General features: G+C 36.9%; 1 protein-coding gene across 1 annotated transcript in view; it reads left to right on the top strand.

The window, feature by feature from the left end:
* The window catches only part of LOC104544912 (netrin-G1-like), a 126254-nt gene that overhangs the window by 87632 nt on the left and 14655 nt on the right, over window positions 1–23967 (top strand). Inside the window, exons 3-4 of the mRNA XM_010189917.1 lie at window positions 714–886; window positions 10747–10773. Of these exons, the coding sequence (XP_010188219.1) occupies window positions 714–886; window positions 10747–10773 (200 nt within the window). The remainder of the gene's footprint in view (window positions 1–713; window positions 887–10746; window positions 10774–23967) is intronic.

The following is a 23967-nucleotide window of genomic DNA, read 5'->3' on the forward strand; positions in this document are numbered from 1 at the left end:
TTAAGGAAAATACAATTGTTCCAAGATCAGATGCAGAATCCGGTTTATCTAATGATTTAGTTGCATGGTTCGATTAGGTGTTCCTTCCTAAGTGAAATTAAATGTGCCTAACAAAATACTTCCTCTGTCCTTCAGCTACTACAACTATAGCAAATTAAAGCAGGCAAAAATTTTCCCTCTCTGAGCAAGGCAGTACTTGCTGAACAAGAATGGCTAAATGCAGTTACACTGAGCTTCCCTTCTACTGAAGTGTGGCATTGGACTTGATATTTAACTGAAGTCTGTTTTCACAGGCTCCCAGGGCCTAATTTGGATTTAATTTGGGCCAGATTCTCTAAGGACATAAGCAGAGGACTTTTGTTGTTCCTGTAAGTAGTAACTCTTGAATTTTTGCAAGATTATAGAGCTGTCTGTAGTGAAAATTATGAATAATTTAGTTGATCTCAGTGGAGCTGCATTAGTGAAAACAAAAAAGATTCAGCATCTTGGAGTCTTGGTGAAATTAGTGCTTTTCGACCTGTGTGAGATGGAGATATTGCAAGATGCTACTGAGTGATGTCTTGTAAAACATGGTAAAACAACAACGCAGGCACAACACACAAGAATAGAGTGGTTGCAATGGGACATGCTTTACTAAGGCTTAATCTGAACTTAAACTCACCTCTAAATAATATCCCACCTTTTTTTTTTTTATTTTTGCCTTTTAAAATTAGGTGTAAGTGCAACCTTCACGCTACTGGCTGTAAAGAAGAAAACAAAAGACTACTTTGTGAATGTGAGCATAACACAACTGGCCCAGACTGTGGAAAATGCAAGAAGAATTACCAGGGCCGACCGTGGAGCCCTGGTTCTTATCTGCCTATACCTAAGGGCACTGCTAATATCTGTAAGTAGTTCTGTATAACAAGGATATTTCATTATGAGAATTCTGCCCCATATCTTGACTCTGAAGGAAGATTAATGCTGGCAGAAGTTTGTCATTTCTTTATGACCCAGTGCATATAATTTGACAAGGTGTCAAATTGTAAGTGTTAATTGTAAGTGTACATCATCTGTGCTCTTACATGGTTGTAAATAACTTACATGAGAGCTGCATGTTTGTATCCATAGACAAATCCCTGGGCACTGCACAGAAAGGGCTAAGGAATGAAAAAATTAGGACCCTTCACATAAAAAGGACACGCAGAGGAGAGAAACCAGTGGGAATATCTGCAGTACTGCTCCAGCCATGGTGCCCTCAGCTCACCATTTATACATCCTTATTGCCTCGAGATTCAAAACAACCTCAGCTCAATGGGTGAAATGAGGTCCTTGCTCATTTTTTGTCCATTTAAGAAAATCTCAGACAAATTTTTGCATTTAATAACAAAAGATCTCAAGGTTGGCATAGGAAGTTTGTACCTGATGTTGACCTGGAGCCCAGATTCACTCTTCTAGGTCACTGTAAGTGTTGAAAGGGGAAAGCCAGGGCAAAACCTGAGGTTTTATATATGCTTGTTTCCAGCTAATAGCCATTCAACAACACACATACTCACTGTTCCAGCACACTTTCATATTAACCCCAGGAGGTTATTGACAGCTTCATTTCCTGGTCCTGGACAGGATTGGTTTGAAAAGAATATGGTGCTGAGAGAGAGGGCATGAAGACAAGTGTGAGCGTCAGTTCTTCCTTTCATGTATGTATGGAATACACAATCATCCAAAATCATCCTGAACTGAGCAACAGATGTAAACCCTTTGAAGAAAGGATTGAAGGATAAATCACCAAACCTTTTGACAGAAGTTATTAGCTTCTTTTAAGAAAAGTCTACAGTTTTGCCCTGATGAGAAGCAAAACATTCATTTTAGAATATTAGAACAGAACAATTTACTGAAAAGTTCTTTGGGAGAAGCACAGCTATGTACTGCAGTTGAATGAAAAGTTTAAAACCAGGAGCAATGTGCAATGCTCAGAATGTTATCTAAGACTTCAAAGCAGCAGCTGTGAAGAATCAAAACTCAAATATGAATATCATAGGAAGCAGGACCTTATCAAGTGAAATATGAGAGTAATAGACCAAGTAACAAACCGTGAAGTGTGGGGGCATGAAATTATGATTAAATTCTTACTGAGCAGAAAAAAAAGAACTTACAAAAAGTGGGCAAAAAACATTTTGTAAGAGTATTCACTTTTTCACTTCTTATAAAAAGTGTGGCTCACAGAATTAATACTTTAAAACTATGTTTGGAAAAAAGTAATATTTATCAGGTTGATTTTATTTATATATTTTATATATATACATAGGTACACACATATGCACATACACACTTTTTATATTTTTATATATATGCAGTTGCTACCCCAGCAGTCATCTAAACTAGAGACAAATACATGTGAAGATGAGAATCAGGATCGTTCTAAATGCAGCTCGCTATGCCAGTTACTTCCTTTCCAATCAGCTGAGCACACACCAGACGGAACAACGGAATTAGCGCCCAGCAAAAGGATGCCCGAAGCTTGCTAACAACTTCCAACATTACTGAATTCCATCAGATACAGAGCTCCATCAAAAAACAAAACCTTTTGCAAATAGTAGGCAGCCTTTTCAGCATATACCTCCTTAGATAGGAAGAAAAAGAGAATAATACATCCCTATTTACATCCATTATACCATTTATGATTATATATACTTGACATGTCCACTTCCCAATCTATTTTCTAAATGACGAATCCTAATCTATTTACTCTTATCCTATATAAAACCATGCCACATCTCTGGTCATCTATGCTCTCTTGCTCTCTTGTGGTTCTATAGTGTCATTTTTTTAAATTTGGTGAGGCTGAAACTACAGGTGATATTCTAGACCAGAGAACAACATGGATCTTTTACAGTGGCATACAAATGTGTCTGGTTTATAGTTTGTTATTACAAGGATCAGCCCCTGAGTCATTTTTAAAGACTGCGTCACAGTTACAACATTTTTTCTGGCATCAAGGCTGACATAACTGACAGGTTATATGTTACAGTAGTTAGTTCAGAAATGTCATATTTGAGTTCCTTTAAAACACTTTTTAGGTGAACATTGCCTTATGGCAATTCTTCTTGTTCAATATTATTTACCTCTTCTAAAACACCTTCAGATGACGATAGGCATTGTGAGAAACTTCCTCACATTGTGAGAAACTCTCTAACCTTTGTTGTGAACATCAGTCAGTGAAAACAATCAATTTAGTATTCAGTGCTTTTATAACTTGATTGCCTATCTACCCAATCATCTCTCTGGGAGGCCTCCTGCTTCTAGTGTGGTTATTTTAACAAAGAAAGGATTATTAACTTTTATGTCGGTAGTAAGTTGATTCTCAAAATACTGTGGTTTATATTTAACTTGACAGATTTTTATACTCTTTTTTTTCTCCTATCTTTCTCCATTCAGATGACTTCTAAAATCTTCATGCTGCTGTTTTGGGTTGAGTGTTGAAGGCTTTTTTGTTTGTGAATAAGATAGTTCATTTTTATAATTTTAAAAAAGATGGGTTATATGTGATTATTCTGTCTCTCTCATACACTTTATCTCTAGCCTGCCTCCATGCTGTTTGCATTAAATCTTTTTAGCTGTTCTTTTCATTTTTCTTTTAACTAACTTCCTCATTTTTATCTGCTCGCTCTCTGAAAGTTAAGTATTATTGTAGTGGATTTTTTTTGTCCTTTTCCTTCTCAGCAAGTAAGTTGACTTTCAGTCCAGAAGTGGTTCTCTGACAACTACTTCTTGAATCTATGTACTAGTCAGAACTAAATCACCTTCTTTTCTTGTGGGTTGTCTGATGACTTGGTACAAGCAAAAATCATTTATAGTATGTAAAAAGCTTCATTTCTTTTGTAATTTCCTGATTTATTGCCACGTGTGTTGGAGCATATGAAATTTTGCATTACTTTGTCAACTCTTGGCACAGCGAGTGTAATTTCACTTACTCTGTTGTGTTTACATCACCATCTCTATCATGTGATCAGCAATGCAGCCCTGGCATTATACTCTCCTTAGGCAGGCATGAATGCTGTAAGTAGCTGCTGGAACATATTGATAGAATTAACTTACCTCGTTTGACCCTAAACTTCCCTTGATATATTACTTTAATTCCATGGGGACACTTCGTAGAATCCAGTCAAACAGTGTCCCTTTGATACTCTTCCTTCCTCCAATTTCAGAGTCTATCTTTTCCATCTAAGACCAAAATATTTTAAATTTTAAATTGATTTCAAGGTGTTTTTATATATGAGCATGCTTAAATAAGATATAGCTAAAAAGAGTTGTATGAGTGAAACACTTTTTTTTCTTCCACAAAGTAACAAGATTCTTTTTCTTCACATTCTCATAATTTGAGAAATTTGCTAAGATTCAACAAGAAGCCTAACGTCCATTTCCAAATCTTTCCCAAGTGGATCTTCTGCTGTTTTCACTGTTCTGCTTCTGCCTTTTTTGTGTGGCGAATAAAACGTTATTGGAACTTTTCAAGCTACAGCTCATGAAATACAAGACCATTCTAGATTATACTCCAGTCACAGCCTAAACCTTGATATAAAGCGGTTTTCTGTGTCCTTCTCATTTTAAGTCAACACGAGTTTTTCAGGAGAATGCTAAACATTTTCTGCCTGCTTCACTTGTGAAAGACACCGAGTTCTCTGTTGTTTACTCCCACTAACAATATTTCCGCATTTGTCTCCTGCATAGCATTCATTTTATATTTTCACTCTATCTTACTGACTATTTTGTGATTACATTTATTCCCTTGTGCTGCCACATTCTATGGATAGTTTGTTCTGCAATATGTTTTGACACTCAAAGTGAACTTATTGAATTTCTCTATACTTGGTATTACAAGATAGCTTTTCTCCTCAGCAGTCATGTGTGTCTGACAGCGCTAGCCTTTTTCTTCCTCCTGTTGTTTAGATCATCTTTGGCACTTATGTTCTTTGCTCCATCAGACAGGGCTGTCTAGTACTGTGCTGGGCTGCCATCCATCAAAGCCTGCTGGCTTTTTGTCAGTCCCTCCACAACCAATAACCTATACCAGAAGGGCTTGACACCGGGCGAAAACCGCCTCGCAGCTGCTACATGACTTTCCTAATTCTCAATTCAACGTGAAACAAAGGATTGACCAGGACACAGGGAACATTGGTGGTTCTCTTCAGTCGACACTTAGGCAGATAGTCCCAATCAGTTTACTGAATTTCTCCTGCAGTGGCTCCCCCTCTGACAGTACAGCTTCTGTCTCAGCAGCACAGCCTTAATCCTCCCTGAATGGAAAAAGACTTATTAGGTATCACTGCAGCACAGCTGCCACAGGAACAGTTTCTGGCAAAAAATATGGCACTTGAAGTATTGTATTGATTACCCTCATCTGTGTTTGTAGTTTCCCCCATGAATATTTGCTGACACAAAGCCATCTTGAGGGTCCAGCATAAATGAAGCTGGCCAAGAGGCTGTGTGATGGTAGGCTTTCTATTCAGGAATCCAAGTAGCATGTACCCCTGTAACTGGAAAGGTCACACATCCTGCTGTCTTGTCAAAGCAGATGCATAAAGTAGATAGTATCCCATTTTCTAAGGGCCCCATTCTCTCAGACAACTGGAAAGAGCTTTCCAGTGCCTACTTCATGACTGAGGTAGAGGAGGTGATCCTGCATCATCTCAATTTGAAGGAATGGGACACTCCTGCTAAAGATGTAAACTGTTGCTCCTTGGTGATTTTGATAACATCTTTCACAGGGAAAAAGGAAGATATGAACACAATAATAGCTTGCAAAACAGTAAAGTTTCTTATTGTTCCTGTATTACATATTAATTTTGGCTTGTGAAGCTTACAGAAGGTGTAAAGCCACAGGAAGATGTCACAGAAAAGCTGTGTCAGGCTGGGAAACTTGGTGGTGAGGACAAAACTGTAGTCTATCAAGAGCATTCAGGATAACAGAAGTGTCAGGAAAACCTGCAAATGATAGCCTAACTTTCCTCCAACTAGGTATCAAATGCACTGGCCAGCAGAACATTGCTGGTACATACCCAAAAACCAATGCACTATAAATAACGGGCATTTTTTTTTAAATGGGTCTTGAAAATATTGTCTTCAGCACTCTACCCTCTTGCATGACCCTGCTGAGTTGGTTGGTTGAGCTGGTTAGGGTGGCATCTGTTGCTGGGAAATGAATTGCTTCCATCCGCCACTGGTTTCAAACAACTCTATTTTTGGCGTATACAGTGAAGAGGAGCAATGAAAGTGGGTTCTGGCAGCAGTATGGGAAGGCAAAGTGTCTGCTGTAAGGTACTCAGTTCTAAAAATGGTCTTTCAGGCTTTTTGAAGTTTCCACTATCTAATATTCTATCAATAAATTATTATTATTACTCGAAAAAAAATCCTTTGATCTCACTGGGAGTTTCCTAGACAGAGTTTTCAGTATTTGGTGGTTTGGAGTCACTAAAACACCACGAAAAAATGTCAAAATTTTAAAAGGTGCTATTCAGTAAACCAATAACTACATTCAGTAAACCAATAACTAAATATTTTATCTGTCCCATTTGTGGTGATATTGCTTGGAAAAGCAGAGGTGGAGGATAACAAACTTCATCTAAGCAGTTCTTTTTTCCTGGGAATTGAAAACTTCCCAATCTTTACAGAGCAAGCAACTGCAAAATTAACAGTAACAGGAATTCCAGGGCTCCTGCAAAGAAACAGATGTGAAATTTCCTAAGAATTTTATCTTTCACTGTGTATGGTCCTTTGGCTGAATACAGGTTTGGCAATACGTGAAAAGTTTACTCCTATGATCATAGCAATCACTCTCTTTGAGGTGCTGGGTGTCTCCAGCTTCTCAAGGCTTTAAATTACTAAAGAATTCAGAAGTTCTAAAGAATTCAGAAGTTCTCAAACTGATGCAGAGGATCTGATATTGCAATCATGACTCAGTGGAGGAGTTGCAAAGAGAGAGAAGGCTCACTGCAGAAAGTGCTGTCATGCTGCAGCATAGATATTCTAGCAAAAGATCAGATGTGGCATTAACAGCCCTGCTCTGACTCTGAAATACAGCTCTATATTTTGTTCCCGTTGAAGAGTTAAAATGTAAGGTGTAGAGTGCAATTATAAGGATGTCTCCTTTGTCAGAAAAGCTCTCACATGGCTTTGATCAGCAATTTATATGAATCTGAACTTGCACTGCATTATTTACTATCTTATCCTGCCATGCCTTTATAGGAGTCAGGCTTAATTCTCAGTCTCTGAGCTCTCTTTACCTCACCTGGATAATTTACTGAGCTCTTGGTGACATTCTTTCCCTGAATGTGAGAGAGCTGCAAGCTGGGTGTAGTGTTATGATAGCAGCAGGACCCTGTCCCTGGCTCCCTGTCATATGGCACATTGGAGCTGTGATGGAGAAGAGGTGGAGAAACCCATGGGAAAGATGGTAGCCAAGTCTGAGTTGACAGAATAATCCCTTTATCCCACACGTACTCCCTGCTCAGGAAGAGACGCAGCGTGGCTGCATTAACTGCACTGCCGGCGGGAAGCACGCACAGGCATTGAGGATGGAGGTGATGAGAGGGACTGCAGGGTATGACCTGCCCCAAGACTGGAAGCAGTAGCGTGCCCTTTCTCAGCAAAAGCTTGATGCTCTTCATTTGTGTTACAGATTTCACACTGACACAAACTATACAAGAAATCAAAAATTCGCTTTCTTTGCTAGCATCTGATTTGCTTTTTCCTCTGTTGTCAATAGGCAGCTCCATGGTAGCTAATAGCTAAAACAACCCATTCCTGGAAAAAGAGGAAGCGAGAAAATTACAGGGCAGATGCAGAAGATCATATGAAAGGAAAACACCAGATTTTTTTCTCTCAAGTAATGCATGTATATTTAGATACCCTTACAGTGAACATGTAATATACAAAACCAGCACCCTCAAGTCAAGTAAAAAATAATATATAGTATTAGAGACTTTCTTCTGCAATGTTTGCCATTTCAGGGGCAGTAGCTACCCCTGAACTTTCTTTGCACACTTTACTTGCTCTTTCCTCACTATAAAACTATTACCATTAATAACCATGCCAGTGATTTCAACTGGAAGGTAATTTAGACTGAACATTTCTTTGGTTTAACAACTGAATATACACAAATGAAGTCACTTGGTTTTATTTACTCTTTATGTCCAGCTGAATAGAGTTGTGCATCAAGGGAAGTGTTGGGCCTGATTCTTCTCTCTCTGTAACCTGTTCACGTTATTTCACTGCTGCAACATAGTCACAGATTTCAATAGAAGGCTGACAGGAAATTGTCCACATCACATAATGTACTACTTTATACACTGACAGAGAGGGAGAGGCAGAATCACACCTCCAGTGCCTCATTACCTAAGGACTTGCACCAAATACAGCTCAGCTGAGTTCAAGAGCTAGCCTCAATATGTAACTCCAGATCTCACCAAAACGCTCGTACTAAGAATAATTTTCCCATCGTATGTGCAGTTTTCACAGAGTGTTAATAGATCCTGTTTCGTGGCCCTACATAACCAGCTTTTTTCCAGACAAACTTAGATGTGCCATTCTCACTCTCTTTAGCAGAAAGGGCATAAAGTAGTGCACTATCGAGGCCAGTCACTGCACACAGGGATACCTGGTATTACAAAAGTCAAGCTGGTTACAGAAGATCACATCAACCCAGAAACTCAGTAGGGAAAAAGAAGAAGAGCTTTTTAAACAGGACCTGAAGACAACCTTGCAAGGTTAATACAGAGCCCTTCAGGCTTGCAGGCGTCTTGTTTTCATTATTCTCTGCCCAGGAAGCATTTATCGCTATGAATTCATTGAAGTTTTTGAAATGCAGTAAAATGAGGAGAGCAGACTTGCAGGAAGACCTCTCCCTTTGCTACAATCTGTTCAGGAGAAAAAGGAAAGGATATTTGTATGTGCATGTAGGAGAGAAAGAGGTTTGAGGCGGGGGAGTATACCCAGAGGAAACACAAATACCATTTCACAGTGGAAGTGTAAGTGCGAGAACACAGTATCTGTTTCTTATCTAATAGTTGTGCAGTTTCCATCGGTTTATAAAGGAAGATGAATCCTGCTAATTTAAAACAGCTACAATGACTTGCAAAAATGTAAACAAGCTGCTATTGAAACTTCAGGGAAAATTATTTGAAAATTGATTGCCTTTTTGACATTTAAGATAAAGGGATTAGAGTTCTTTTACATTAGTCTAACTGAAAAAAGCCCTTTTTGTTACTTTTAGAACTCTAACAGCATTGCTCTACTATGATGGTATTTTATTCAGCTTTCAATACCTCAGGATTCTAAAATTTTGGGAAATACATGTTAATCTCAGCAGAAGTAGAAATTAGTAAGTTTGCAAACAAGATCTGAGTGTGGGTCTCGGTTAGCAGCAGGTGCTGTCTCAAGTGCAGCGCCCGCTGCCGTGCCAGACCACAGGTTCCATGGGATACAAAACCAGAGCTGCAGTTCAGACATGTGCCCTGGGACTGGTGTGGTGAAACACAGAAGATCTGTTTATGTTTGCCATTCTGCAAATGCAATTACTTCAGCGCTGTTTTAGCTGTGCCATGAGTTAGAAATGTTCCCAACTTCACTCTACAACCTCGCTTACTGTGAATACTATTTATCCCCAAGACACTGCTTCTCTCCAGTTTGCTTAACTGCAGAATGAAGTCCATACCATCTCAGAGCAAGATGAAATTTAAGGATGGATGTTGAAAGAAGTATAGCAGATGTCTAATGGAGAAACAGACAGATTTCTGCAGTAAAATGCATGCCATCAAAAGTCAATAAAACTTGCAAAAGGCAAACTGTATTTAACCTAGAAGATGCAAATATCTGGGATTTAAATGCTGATCTGCAATTTGTAACTTTAACCCAAGAGGCTAGCAATAGTGTCATTAGCAATGCCATTTAATCTAAAGAAAATGGCATTTCAGAAAATATTTCATGTCCATATTTTTGTGCTACACACCTTTCAGGGCAGACCTGACAACAAGCTGCATGTTGGGACTGCATGGTGCAACATGAGACCCCTCATTGCTAATCCAGCAGAGGAGTTTTACTTCTCAGTGGCCCCACCTCTTCTGGTAAATCTCACCTGCCTCTGGAGTGGTTTCCTTGCATTCATTCAACTTAGGAATTGAAGTGAAAGCAGAAAAGAAAAAAAAAATCAATGAGAGGCTTAGTCAATATGACCAACCTAATGCATTAGATTGTTTCGCTCAATTACCTGTCTTTTCTATAGCTTTAATTAGATAACCATCAGGTAAAAGAGGAAAAAAATAGCTATATACAGTTAATGCAACAGAAGGTATGAACTGATTTAAGCAGCTGGCCAAAGCAGTTAGCAATGCATCTATCCCTTGATTAAATTATTCTCCTAGATGTGCATAATACATGCATGACTATATTTTTATCTAGAGCATTAAACCTAATGGCTGGTTAGTTGAAATACAAAACTGTTCTGAACTAATTCATGAAGTTCAGAGAGCTGGTGTAGGTCCCAGAAATACCCATCTGTCGATACATTTTAGTGGTCCCTGCAGCCTCATACTGAAAAATCTAAAGACTGAATTTCTAAAGGGCTGGGTACATATTGGCAGTTGTTGGCTTTAACTATGTATTGATATAATATTCTGAAAACCAGGAGAGAATTGTTTTCAGGATCTTAGATGTAATAGCTCAGCTAAATACAGCAAACAGCTAACTGTACTTTTCTGTTTTCTTTCTCTACAGGCATACCCAGTATTTCCAGTATCGGTAGTAAGTAATAAAACCAGTATTGTTTTGCATTTTCATTCAGCTTCTTGGATCTAATTTCCCAATATCCCTTTCTGTTGTAGTTAATGTTTTCTCTGAAAATGTGCTCTGTAATGCAGGGGCTGTGTGTTGGCCTTCCTCTGTCACATTAATGGGTAACCGTATTACGTGGTCAGAGCAAATGTCACTCCTGACAGCACATCTGCCTTCAACCACAGATTTTTTGATCAGTTCTGATCAGCAAATGAAAACTGAGTGCTGTAAAACTGAATGTTATACAGAGAATTGAAACACTGTTCCACAGAAAATATTTGTTGAGCACTTTTGAAAAAAAAAAGTGTTTGCTAATAACGAAGAAGTATAGGACCATTAATTTTCATGTGGGTATGTGTGTATGTAAATTCAAAGAGCAAATGGAAGAGTTTATAAATGTACGAGATTTGTTTTTATGAAGTAGCTTAGCAAATGCAATGCATCTGCTAGAATCTTTAACTCCAGCAGCCTTTGAACTGGGCTTTACTTTGCAATATAAGCAGAATTATGTTCCTTCACAAAAACTTGCTTTCCTGTATGCAATTAAAGAACCAAAATATTATACTTAAACTATAACCAAACCATAACACCGTTATGTAAAGCACTAATATATCAATGAAATAGATGATTAATTAAATAAAACACTTGAAAGGACTAAGTGCACAGTAGCTCAGCTGTGAGCCTAACTGAGTTCCATGGCTGGGAAGTGCACACAGTCATGACGCATTGACTGATCACAAGTAAAGCAGAGAGGTAGAAATGGGATCCTGCTGTGGCTGACTGAAAGAAAATTCCCCATGGCCTCAGCTTTGCAGGGGCTTTACACACCACTTGTGTGATGTGGGACTATCACAATGATAAAAAATCACAGTACTACAACACAATTTGAAATATCTGATATCCAGCTGAAAAGCTTCTAATAATTTGGGTAAAACTACTTTGATGCGGGGTCAGGTCTGTCAATTTATAAATCAGCGCGGTTTACTTAAGCTCATGAATAGCGCTGATTTGTTAAGCTCTAGACAACAAGTTAAATGCCATCAAAACTAGCCTTGCAAATGAGAGCAGCATTAACAGCTGAATGCCATGGCATCTGTTTTGCAGTTTTAAATAGTGAAACAGCATCAATGACAATAACGTGCAAATGAAAGCCTTCAATCTTAATAATGTCATTTTCCCGCTCTAGTATCCCCTTTGGCATCTACATGACTGCAAATGCATAGTGATACACTATTTTCAAAACCTTGTGTTTATACGCTTATTTTATAACAAAAAAAAAAAAAACCCAACAAACCTAAATGAAAGAGACCTTTATGTCACTGTTCTCAGGAATATTCCTGCCATTAATACCAGAAATGGGATGAATGGGAAACTAGCTCTTTGGAGTTTGGTTGTGCTGTAGTTTCTTAGTACTGCGTTGCATGGACTTTATGATTGTGTTTTCACTTCACACCCCATACAGCCTTCGTCACCACATCTACCATTTCTGAGCATCAGCAGATGTTGGCCTTTGAAAACTTAATAGGGAAACTCAAATACCTTTTAAACAATGGTGACCTGAAAGGATGCATTGTTGACCTCCTTGTATTTTACACTGGGGTGATTAGTACAGTTTATCGCAAATGGAGAAAATACTGTTTAACATTCCACAGAAAATACAAGAGTTTCTGCAAGTCTATGCTTTATCTTTAATCTGCTATAAATGTCTTGCAATAATATGTGGTAGAATGCAACAAATTTCTCTGCCTACTTGGAAAGGATGAAGCATGAGCATCTCTTCATGAGCACAAGTAAATACTGATATTCTGCTTGGATTTTTCATGTGTTTTTTCTTAAACAGCTCAGGGGGAAAATAGTTTTACTTGCACAATGTTCTGAACATCTTTCCTATAAAATAGAAATAGCAGAATTATCATTAAACAAGGATAGAACCCATAAATTTATCCTGGTCTCTAAGAGAATTTAACAGAAGTACAATTAACACATAAAACCAAACAAGATTAATTAGTTATGGCTGCTTTAATGGATTCTGCATGATTTCTTCTTTTGTCTATGCTAATACGATGTTTGTGTTCCTATCAGCTGAGTTTTCCCCCATCTGAGGACAGGAAGTTACTCTCAGGAGATAACAGTTTGGGGTTTATTTTGCCTGGCAGCAAACACTAAAGAGGGGGGAGGGTATTGGCTTTTTTGTGCCTCAAGCTTTTCATAGTCTAGAAGAAGGACGGGGTTGGGGCAAGGGGTTATGAAGACTAAACTGCCAGCATACACAGAAGATGCCACTGCAAGCAACGTTCATTTAGCACTTTTAAGACTGCAATGAAAGCAAGTAAAGGAAAATAAAATATATTTACCTATGTGCACATATGTGTATCATTCTCTACTCCTTTTTTTTACGTCAAAGGATATTGTATTAAAGCAGCTCATCATTAAAGCTTGAACACAAAGAAAGAGTGGTCACTAAGTAAACATCCTTTCTGATCATCTAGAAGGAAAAAAAAACAACAAATCAGAGCTTTCCCATTAAGGTCATTTGTCCCTGCTGTTGTCTATCAGTTGAATAGCAGATTCCCTGATCATTTCCAGCATTCTTGATTCCAGTGCTGGCTCTTTCAGCATTTTTCAGCCATGTCTGGAAAAATACTGGTGAAAGTGTTAGCAATTAATGAGTCCCAAAACCATTTCATAATTCTAAGCAATGCTTACATACAGTATGTAAATATTCTGAAAACTACATTATTTTACTTGCTAAAATAATGATTGTACAATTTTACATAGACCAATGCATCAAAATGTTCATTATTGTGACCAAATATCAAAGTTCCTACTCTGTACATGTATGCCTTTAAAAAGTTGAATCTTCTAAACCATAGCTTCTATCTTTATTCCTGTAAAGCATAACTCCACTAATTATGCTAAGCAGTTTGTTACAAAGGGTATAATTAGATACAGGATGGGATAGACAAGATGTGCGAATAGCTCTGTGTGGGTGATTATCACCTTAAAGCCTGCTGGTGGCAGATGAGTCAGAGTTTAGAGACAGACCGTGCACCCAAGTGCAAGATGCAATCAGGATCATCAAAAGGTATTTTCTGCTTTGTTCTCTATGTTTTTGTTCTTCTTCATAGGCGATTTCAAATTAAGAGAACTTCTTTTTTTTTTTTTTACAATTATGAATGCAAGACACAAAAGTGAAAAAAAAGGACTGAATGGGCACTCCTATTTTATTGTTTTTTTTAACCTTGAACGATCCAGTAGATATTTTTCTGGAGCTAAAATAGTGTCAAGATGAGTGTAGTTTTATTTGCTTTACATGTTTGTTGTGAAATTCTAATGTGGTAAATATGTATCTTAAAAGGCTGCAAGAGCAAATAGTAGCAGATTTTTTTTTCTTTTTTATAACACAAAGTATTTTGGACCTGATTTTGCCCCCTGGCGGTAACCAAGAAGTTCTCTCATTAAATGAACAGTCATGGGATCAAAGCCATTACAATGCTGTGCTCTGGACTAGAGTACATCACAACACCCACATACATCAGTAGGATATAAACACGCATAACTAGGTTGTACATTACTTCTCTATTACTATTTGAGGTCAAGCTTAACAGAGAGAGCTGTGCCGCTGAGAGACCATTAAGATGTTTATCTCCTTAGAACATTTAAATATTGTCTTCAGAGTATATATATTATTTTAGACATCCTAGCAAAATGTTCTCATTTCAATTCAATTTTATCTAAATCTGACTCTAATAAATACTGTTAATCAGGCTCCTAGGCTAACGCAATCACCTTATCTAAGTAACTGATTATAACATCAAGCCAGTAACAGCATTTGTTTTCCCTCCCTTACTTTAATACTTTCAAGCACTCAGAATTTTTCACTTTAACAATCAGATTTTCCATTATATTAAAACATTACTGGGCTGAAAGAAAATACTGGATAGCCTATGTGGTATAATGCACTCATCTGAAAGAAATATAACATTCCAAATAAAAGAGGTTATGAGTATTTTATTTACTTTGTAGGATTCATACCAACAGCAGTTTTCTTCCATATAACTGGGATTTCAGCCCTGAAGGTCAGTAAGGAGAGTGCCTGCGCTGACTCCGGCGCTGACCAGAAACTGTCTCTTTGGAGAGCGATTTCTAGTGCAGGGTCAGAGACTGCCAACGCTGCACTGACAGGTTGTTGGGGTGGGCCTGGGAGAGGGCTTTGTTTCAGTTTTTGTTTTGCCAGATCCACCAATTTTAACAGATAAGAAGAGCCGTTCTCCCCAGTCTAGGAGACGTGGCTGCTGACAGTTTAGTATTATTTCTCATTCTTCATCCCAGCTTACCTTCATCATCTTGGGTTAGTTAAAAATAGTGTACCAGTCAAATAGTCTTTTCAATACTTTTTTGATTTGCTATGATATATGGGAAATTACTTAGTTCACAGTTATCTTTGTTTTAACAATTAATAAACAACCAAGTGATAGGACACTGTAGAAAATAAAATATCAACATTTCAATATGTACCATAGTACCCATGCAAAACACATTGCACTTGCACTATGCAAGTTTAGTTGCAGTTAGTCAACAAAGTTTGTAGAGAGCAGACATGATCCACAAAGATATTTAAAAATCTAATTATCTATAAAGCTTGGGGAGAAATTGCTGTGAAAAATCCACTTCTATATTCCCCCTCTTTTCCCTTCTGTCACCTGGACATGTAAATCAGTTTATTTCATAGAGTATAAGCAAAGGAGGAGGTTTCCAAATCAGCATTCTGCCTTTTTAAAAAAAAGATCTTGATTTACTGTTCTTCATCAGTTGTGAATTACTGTACAATAATCCTAGTCAAACGGCCAATTTTAGCATCTTTAGCAAAAAGCAGAACTAAAGTAAAAAGGAACAACCCCTGCAAACTCTCAAGAGAATAATTTATGGTTTTTGTCATGAGAAAGTACCTAAACATTTCCTTTCAAAAATACTTGAATTCATTGTGTACTTTTGCAAACACTTTAGTGGAAATACTTACAATTGAAGAATACTCCCCCAGACCTCATTAGCTTGAGAATTAGCCAACACATTTGTTAAAAGCAGTGGAAATTTTTTTTTCTGATGTCAAAAAGTTTCCAGAGGTGGATCATTGGATTTTTTTTTTAAAGCCTCTAGAAAGATCGCTTTCTTTTACTCTGAGACAACAAGTGGACACGTAAAGGACTAATTGCATTTAAATTCTTCCAACAGTTATAAAAGCTGTTATGGCTGAGGAGCTGTCATAAAACAACCACATCTTCACATTTATGCAGAATTCTCCTTTCTTCAAAGGAACAGGTATGAAACTTCCTACATTGCTCCCAAAAAGATTGCCTAACATTGGCCAAGTATTTTTTAAAAAAATTAATAAAGGGGTGATTTAAAAAAAAAAAAAACAAAAAAAAAAACCAAGCAAACAAATAATCAAAACCTTCTTCAGCATTTCTTCTCTTTTAATGAGTTAGATTTTGCAGTGCTATGAAAGTGGTGAAAGGCAAATTTTGTGAGGTACGTTATTGTGACTTCAAACAGACCTAATGAGACAGAAATGCTGTAATGATAGTGTGATCTTTGCAAGAAGTGATGGAATATCATCTGATTAAACACACCCAATTATTCCAGCAGTTACTAAATCTGCCATTGATTTCAGTGAGCATTATTTTTTATTACTCCGAATTTTTTGTCTAGTATTAACACCTAAAACTGCTGTCAGATACGTAATTCCACTGTGCTCAGCAGACATCTATATTTTAGAATAGATATTTACTCTCAACTACTCAATGGTTTAAAACAGGCAGTAGCAAAGCCAGTTTTTTGACTGGAAACATGGACTTGTACTAGAAACAGTAAGTTTACATTGACAATTTTTTAAATGCTTTTTTGTGTTTCAAATAGAAGTTGAAAGAAAGTTAAACATCTTAATCAGAGTCTCTCACTAGGGTTCCTTATTGTTATTATAAATTAAAGAAGTAATGATAGTTGTCAACACAAGTGTTCCCTGTCTGCCATTAGAGAGAATATTATTTAAGACTTACTGATTTATTAGTAGTCATTTTCAGCAAATGTTTTGTTTGTGGACTGGGTCAGCAGAAACAGTTTAGGAGATGACAATATGCTAGTCTGCCACAGAGCGCAGATACCCAGGCAGCAACGTAATCTTCATATGTTTCATCACCTGCGCTCTTCCTCCCTGAGGAAGGATACCCGCTCTCAGTGGGAATACGCTGTCATTTTCCTGCCAGCTCAGTACTTGGTTGGAGTGAGAAACCAACAAAGTGCTGACTAATTTCTGCCAAAATCATGACAGGTTTTTTTCACATGCAGCTGTCTGGTTGGAATCAGGCTGAAAATACCCACTCATTTCCTGTGTTCCCCCAGTCTGAAACAATGATGTAGCACACTGTGCAGAACACAGTTCCAGTGAATATTTGAGACAGATTTCCACTGTTTAATACCATAGGTAATTCTGCTACTGTATATATATATCTATACAAAAAATTAAAAAAGGGAAAAAAAAGATGCTATCATACACTTTTAATAAATATAATGCAATCGGTTTCTCCTTACTTCGTGAAAGTAACTTTTTTTTGCCAATAGATATTTGCTGCATATAATTGGCTTTGGAACAATAACAACTAAAAATGCAGAAATTTCCAGTGCAGATTTAGAAAGTCATATCTAACTTTTCTGCTCAGTCATATAGCTCACATACCTGCACTCTTAATGGTGCCTACAGTAGCTTCACTTTTAAATAACAACACTTAAATATGCTTTTCAAAACTTTTTCATATTTCTGTAGGCTTGTTTGTGCAGAATAAGTCATAGAATATATTACAGTAGATTTACATAGGATAGCTTCTAGAATATCTGCACCAAAATTCATTAATTATTCTGATAAATAATTACTTTAATTACAGAATACACTGTCCATAAATGGAACTGTTCTGAAAAAGTTTGGTTTATCTAGTTAACTTCTCTATAAATAAAACCCTTAGTGGTAATCACTGAGGAGTAGAAATAACTTCACAAGTCACTATAAAGGAATAACTAGCTGCTAAATTAGTCTTCCCAGTGCCTGTTCAAAGGATGACTCATCTGCTCTAATATACTTGTGGCAATGACAGTCAACATTCTTTGACTTGGACATCTCGCATACCTTTTTAGATAAAGCATTTAAAGTAAAAAAAATAGTCAAAGATAAGAAGAAAGGCCTTTATCAAGAAACCTGTAATGCTGGTGCTATTACATCCATGAATAAGGATATAAGAAAAAAATATTCTCTTTATCAAAGATTTTAAAAAAGGCACATAATAGAAGCATTACGTCTCTGGGAGCAGTAACCACATTACCGAGCAGCCCAGAGACACTGAAGACAGCAGCTGGTCTCTGCTGGATATGACCCTGAACTACCTCATCTAACTTTGAAGTTGACCCTGCTATGAGCAAAGGGTGGAAACAAATGACCTCCAGAAATCCCTTTTAAGATGGTTATAATTATCACTAATAACTAGTAATAATCAATAGTAATAATACTTAATTGGTAATTTCCAGGCACTGTACATTTGCTCTTTATGGTTTTGGTTATCCATTAAGAAACTCAGCTCAATGTAATCTAATTTAAAGAGTCAGGGAATTTTTCATTATTTTGCAGTAAGTCACAACCTCCACTTTAAATAAGTTTGCTAAAATTTTGCTAAAATGAGCACAGCATTAATAGGATTACTAAGAGATATGTAACACTGATTTTTCTGTCATACAAGCAATGACTTTATTTGGACAAGACAAGAGATTACTTGGAGAATCATGATCAGAATAAGGTTATATATGAAATATTAATGATTATATAAATCAGATTATATAAAATATCTGATTTCCTATACAGGAATTACAGTTTATTAAGTGACAGATATCCCAAAGGGCTAGTCCTAAGGCATTACAAAGCCTTGATGCTATTACTTTTACTTCTGGTATTACCTAGGCCATTTCAATTGAAGACTATTATGCAGGTGATTTTTTGAAGCAGGTGTGCTACACAGTATTCAGAAACAGAAGTAGGATATTGGATGCTCTGGTCTGAAATGTTGCAGGTTTTCTGCAACAACCCTGATGCTGCACAATGGGTAAAAGAGAAGAAGGCTAAGGGGACAGCAGGATAACGTCGTCAAATACCGCTTTTCCTTTTTTAGTTCCTGATTTTTATATGTACTCTCTAATGTCCAGTCCCTTTAAATTCTTTAGGTCAAGCCTAAGTGTTCCTAAAATGACCAAAACTTTAACAGTGAATTAACTGTGCAAGTAATTTGTCTGTGTGTGCTTGAAACTTCTTTAACATAACCAGTCAGTGTTTTAGGAGGAGGAGGAAGGTGGCGTGTCAGGTGCATGGAATTACAGTCATTCAGTGGGCTAGGGTTACCATGCCATCTCAGTAAGTATGGCTTTTAGATACCTTCTGTCATGCACTGTGGCTACTGTGTTTGCACTTCCTATGTGTGTGAATTGGTGGATCTAACCAGTAGAGGCAGGTTACTTTTAATACATAGACTGTTTGAGAATCTACCAAACTGACTCAGTTTTCCTTTCTTCTGAGGTCTTGATTGATAAGGAAAAAGCATAAAAATTGCAAGAATATGATATAATGTTGTGATTGTATCACAAGTTTACCGATTCAGTTGCAGAAGACTACCTCACAGTAAATGGCACAGTGCAGGTCATCACCCTTTCCTTGAGTTGTTCTCTATGTGGGAGGACTTTTGGGATAGCCATCCCCACCCAACCGATTTCTCTTCACCCTTGACAAATAGGTGAGAAGATACTACAGAAAAAAATTGTGTCCTCCTTCCACATCAGATATTTGAAGCCCCAGTCTTTTTGTCATAGCATCTCTGCAAGTCTTCCACTAAGGTGGACATAAGAGTGAAACAAACCGACATATAAACCTAGACCCTTAATGCCAAGCAGGTTGTGAAAACTGCAGTCTACTCACTACTCAACTGAGCTCCTTGTAGGCAGAAATGAAGAAATAGCTCCCTCCTCACTAATATCACCGCTATGTAGGCTGAGGTGACCATTAAAGAAAATTTTGTTCAGCTCAGAAAGGATACAACCACTGGCAGTGCTCACAGATGATAAAATGTGGTCTAAATCTGATGTTCAAAGTTAGGCAGATGAGAACAGAGAAAAGATGATAACAGAAAAATAGAGTAGAAATGCAATTTCTTAGGTCAGGGCCTAAAGAAAACCTTTCTTTCCTCCTCCTGAAACCCCATCCCCTTTACTTACTCTCAGTTCCAACACTGAGCACCATTCTGCTAAGGATTATCACTCCCCACTACCCCAGCCCCAAAACACATTGACCAAAGGAGATAGAGCTCTAAAGAGACATAGCTAATTCTTTTGCTGAGAGACAAAATGCTTCTACATGTAGGTAACACATAATGTAGGGCCTTTGAGAAATGTAGACATTTAATGTTCTTACAAAAAAAAAAAAACCCAAGCTGTAAAATATCACCTCAGTAGTGATGATAGGAAATAGATACAACACACAAAAACGTGAGGGCAAAAGAAAAGGTCCACTCTACTAGTAAATATATTTCTTCTGATAACAGAAATATAATTCACTCAAAAGGCCCTAAAACAGGATGTTATGGTAAGATATGTCTTTGGTAAGAAATCCATTTTTGTCCGATACTATTGTTTTATCTCTACAGAGCAGATTTAACAGACTATGTTCCTGTTTTGTTCCTGGTGTTAGAATCACGTATTTTGGTTTAGGATACCTTCTCTTCAAGAAAAAGTGTACTTTAAACCACAGAAGATAAAATTGTTATGCACAGTATTTTATGTCTATTTGGTGTTTTGGGAATCATCAATTGCTTGTTTTCTTGTTCACTGTGGAGTCATGTACTGTTCAAGTGCAACCTAGATTAGTCCAGTAATGGATGTTTGTAATCTGTGTCTTGTCCATATGCTTGCCTGTTTAGAACAGTATCACAGATCTAAATAACAAAACCTGATTTTTCCTGATGCATGCAGATCCTCCAAAGTTTGATAGGATATGGCCGAATATTTCTTCCCTTGAGGTTTCTAAACCAAACCAAGGTAGGATGCTGTAAAATTCCTAGTGGTCTAAAATTACTGAAATTGCTTTCAAGGAGTCCCACATGGTAGCAAAATTACTAGCAATGAATCCGACGTATTTTCTTTTGGTGCTAAGTAATGCTATTCTGAGAGAAAATAACCATAAAACCAACCTTACTTGAAATGTCTTCCAACACTCAGATTACACACATCACCACTGCAAAAAGTCTTAAAAAGTAGATGTACAGGTTATAAGCACTGATGTACAGAAAGTCCGAGATAATGTTGGACTTGTCTGAACAGCAGTCTGTATGTTGAGTAAGTTTCAAGATTCTTGAGTGAGAGAGATTGTCATTGTCTACATCAAACCCATTTTTAATGTCTTGTTTCCACTTTGTTTTCCCAAGTGAGCCGAAAGGCATTCTCAGTTTGCATGCCATCCACAATACAAGCAAGTTGTCTGCAGGATAGACTCGTAGTTTTCTGCAATTTGAGTGCCACACAAAAAAATACTCACAGCCTCTGGCATGATGATTAGCATTGAAAGAGAGAACAACTTTTTAAGATGACTAATGAAAGTAAGATTCTTTGTAATTTGAAGTTGTATTCAGCTATACTTCACATTTCAAAATGACTGCTCATTATTAAAAATACCATCCTTTTGTTTTCCTTATTTGCTGCCCTTTGTTCCCAAAAAAAAATCCCTGCAGAAATCTGGCCTGTGGATTGCTTTCACTATTCAAAAGGTGTTCTTTCTGCGCTGTAACACAGATGGAGAATAAAATTAATTAAAAGGTGATCTAGAAAATAGCTACTAAACTGAATAAGTTATATTTGGAATCACATTGGAAGGGCTATAGTTAAATCCATTGATCACAATGATCAAATCAAAACATACACATGTACACATAAAATCTACCATGCTATGTGTGCACGTTACTGTGCCCAGCAAAACAGAACATGCTAACTGATCTGTGCTCTCTATAAGGATTAGCAATGTACTTTAGTTTGCATTATTCATATAGGTTTTAAATATCCTTGATGAAGTGATAATTAGTGTTTCAATAACTTCATTTAGCCCATGTTACATTTTTCAAGCTTTTGCATGTGTTCCTTAAACAAACAAAAAACCCCAGATTGATCTCTGCTCCTCTGCTCTTTGTAAGGATTAGCCTACATTATTCACAGGAATTTTAAATCAAAACATTCCCAGTGAAATGGTACTTAGCATTTCTAATGGATTTCATAGCTTAATTATACTGCTTATCATCTAGGACTTAACATCATTGCAAAATACATCCTGAACAGCACGAAATTATTCAATCTTTCTTCTCCAAAAATAAGAGTTTTAGTAAATTCAGTTTTGATGTTTTGTTATGGAGCACAAAACACAAAAACTCAAAAGCATTTCTGTTCAGATGATGTGTTTGGAGCATATTGTTACGGTGTTCAACAATTATTGTAGATTAAATACTTCAGTCAAGGATAATGTATGAAGACAATAATTACAGAAATCTGCCTATACTTAATATTATTTTATTATGTTTTCTTTGTTTATGCTATAAGGCCAGAATAAATATGCACATAAATTTAATAAAACCCTTTGCAGACCACTCTGGTTGCCATATAGTCATTGGTCATGGATTGGGAGTAACCATCAAATAAACCCGAACACAAAAGTGCCAAAATGTGTGGATGTGAATTATATTCCCTTTATCTTGGATATTACAGCTCAAGTGATTCAATAGTTCATAGTATACAACTCATTTTTCCCTAACTTTCACCTGTTCCTTACAAAATAATAATTGTTAAGGTTAATTTAAAAGTTAGAAAATAAAGAAGTTAATTTTAATCTTTTTAATTGTTCCTGTATGATACCTTTTCTAATTTACTGTTCATTTTATTACCTATCCAGTTGCTCCCAAATTAGCTATGTCAACTGTTTCTTCTGTTCAAGTTGCAAACCACAAGAGAGGTAGGAATTCTTGGATTCATACAGTGATTTCATAGTGCTCTGTGTTGTGAAAACATTGCACTGTATGAATCTGGAATATCTGTGAAGTGTACCCATTAGCTTACTGGTAAGGCATCTTCATTGATAACAACAGAAGCATTAAGTTGCATAAACATAAGCCATACAAAGAAAATAATAAATACACTTTTTTGGCAGTCACTGCTGGCATATAAAGTGACATGGCATTTGTTTTTAAAGGAGTTAGATGTATGAATACAACCATTCAGATTGTTGCCTAGAAAGCAAATGTTGGCCAGAGTCTTGTTTTCCTCACTGATATGCATAAATTGTACAGAGAGGTGCATAAGCAGATTAGTTGAGGGCAAACAATACATTAAGCGTCATTGTCCATATCCTCAATAAGTATCTGTAAATGTCATGAAGTGCATTTTAAGTGTGCCTTACATCTTCATTTTATTGTAACAGTGTGCAAATTCAGGGTGTAGGCATTACAGTTTGAACTGTTGTTTCAGTGTTTTATCAAAATAATGGAATTATATGGGCACAATGAAGGATGTCAATATTCGCTCTGACTTACGAGGCAACTTGTTTCATTTGCATATCTGTCATTCATAGCCTGACCTTGAGATCTTCTCATTGTTCTTCCTCATCAATTTATCTGTAAAGAGTACGTATAAAGATGTTTTGTCTTTCTGTAGCTATTGTGAATATCCCATTATTCAGGAAATACATATTAACAAGGAATAGGGATATTAACAAATGTTTGAACTTAGTTTGACCCATTTGATGAGATCGTGATAACGAGCCATACTGTTATGAAGCAGGTAATTTCTGAGGTTGCAATGAAATCTTTGTTTGCCTTTTGTTAGTGTATAGAGGAGGAACACAGTGTTACTGGAAAATTAAAAAGAAAAAACATTTTAATGATTTCTAAATGCACTTTTCTTTAAATACTCTTTGTGCTTTTAATTAGAAAATGTCACTGATAGCTGTCTCATGCATTACCTGTCATAGTTTAAAAATTACACTTCCCTTCCACGTGTGTTTACACTGTTTCATGTGATGACATTTCATGTTTTATTGGTCACAGC

The sequence above is a fragment of the Mesitornis unicolor genome, unplaced genomic scaffold (genome assembly GCF_000695765.1).
Source record: "Mesitornis unicolor isolate BGI_N332 unplaced genomic scaffold, ASM69576v1 scaffold4248, whole genome shotgun sequence".
Taxonomy (NCBI): Eukaryota; Metazoa; Chordata; class Aves; order Mesitornithiformes; family Mesitornithidae; genus Mesitornis; species Mesitornis unicolor.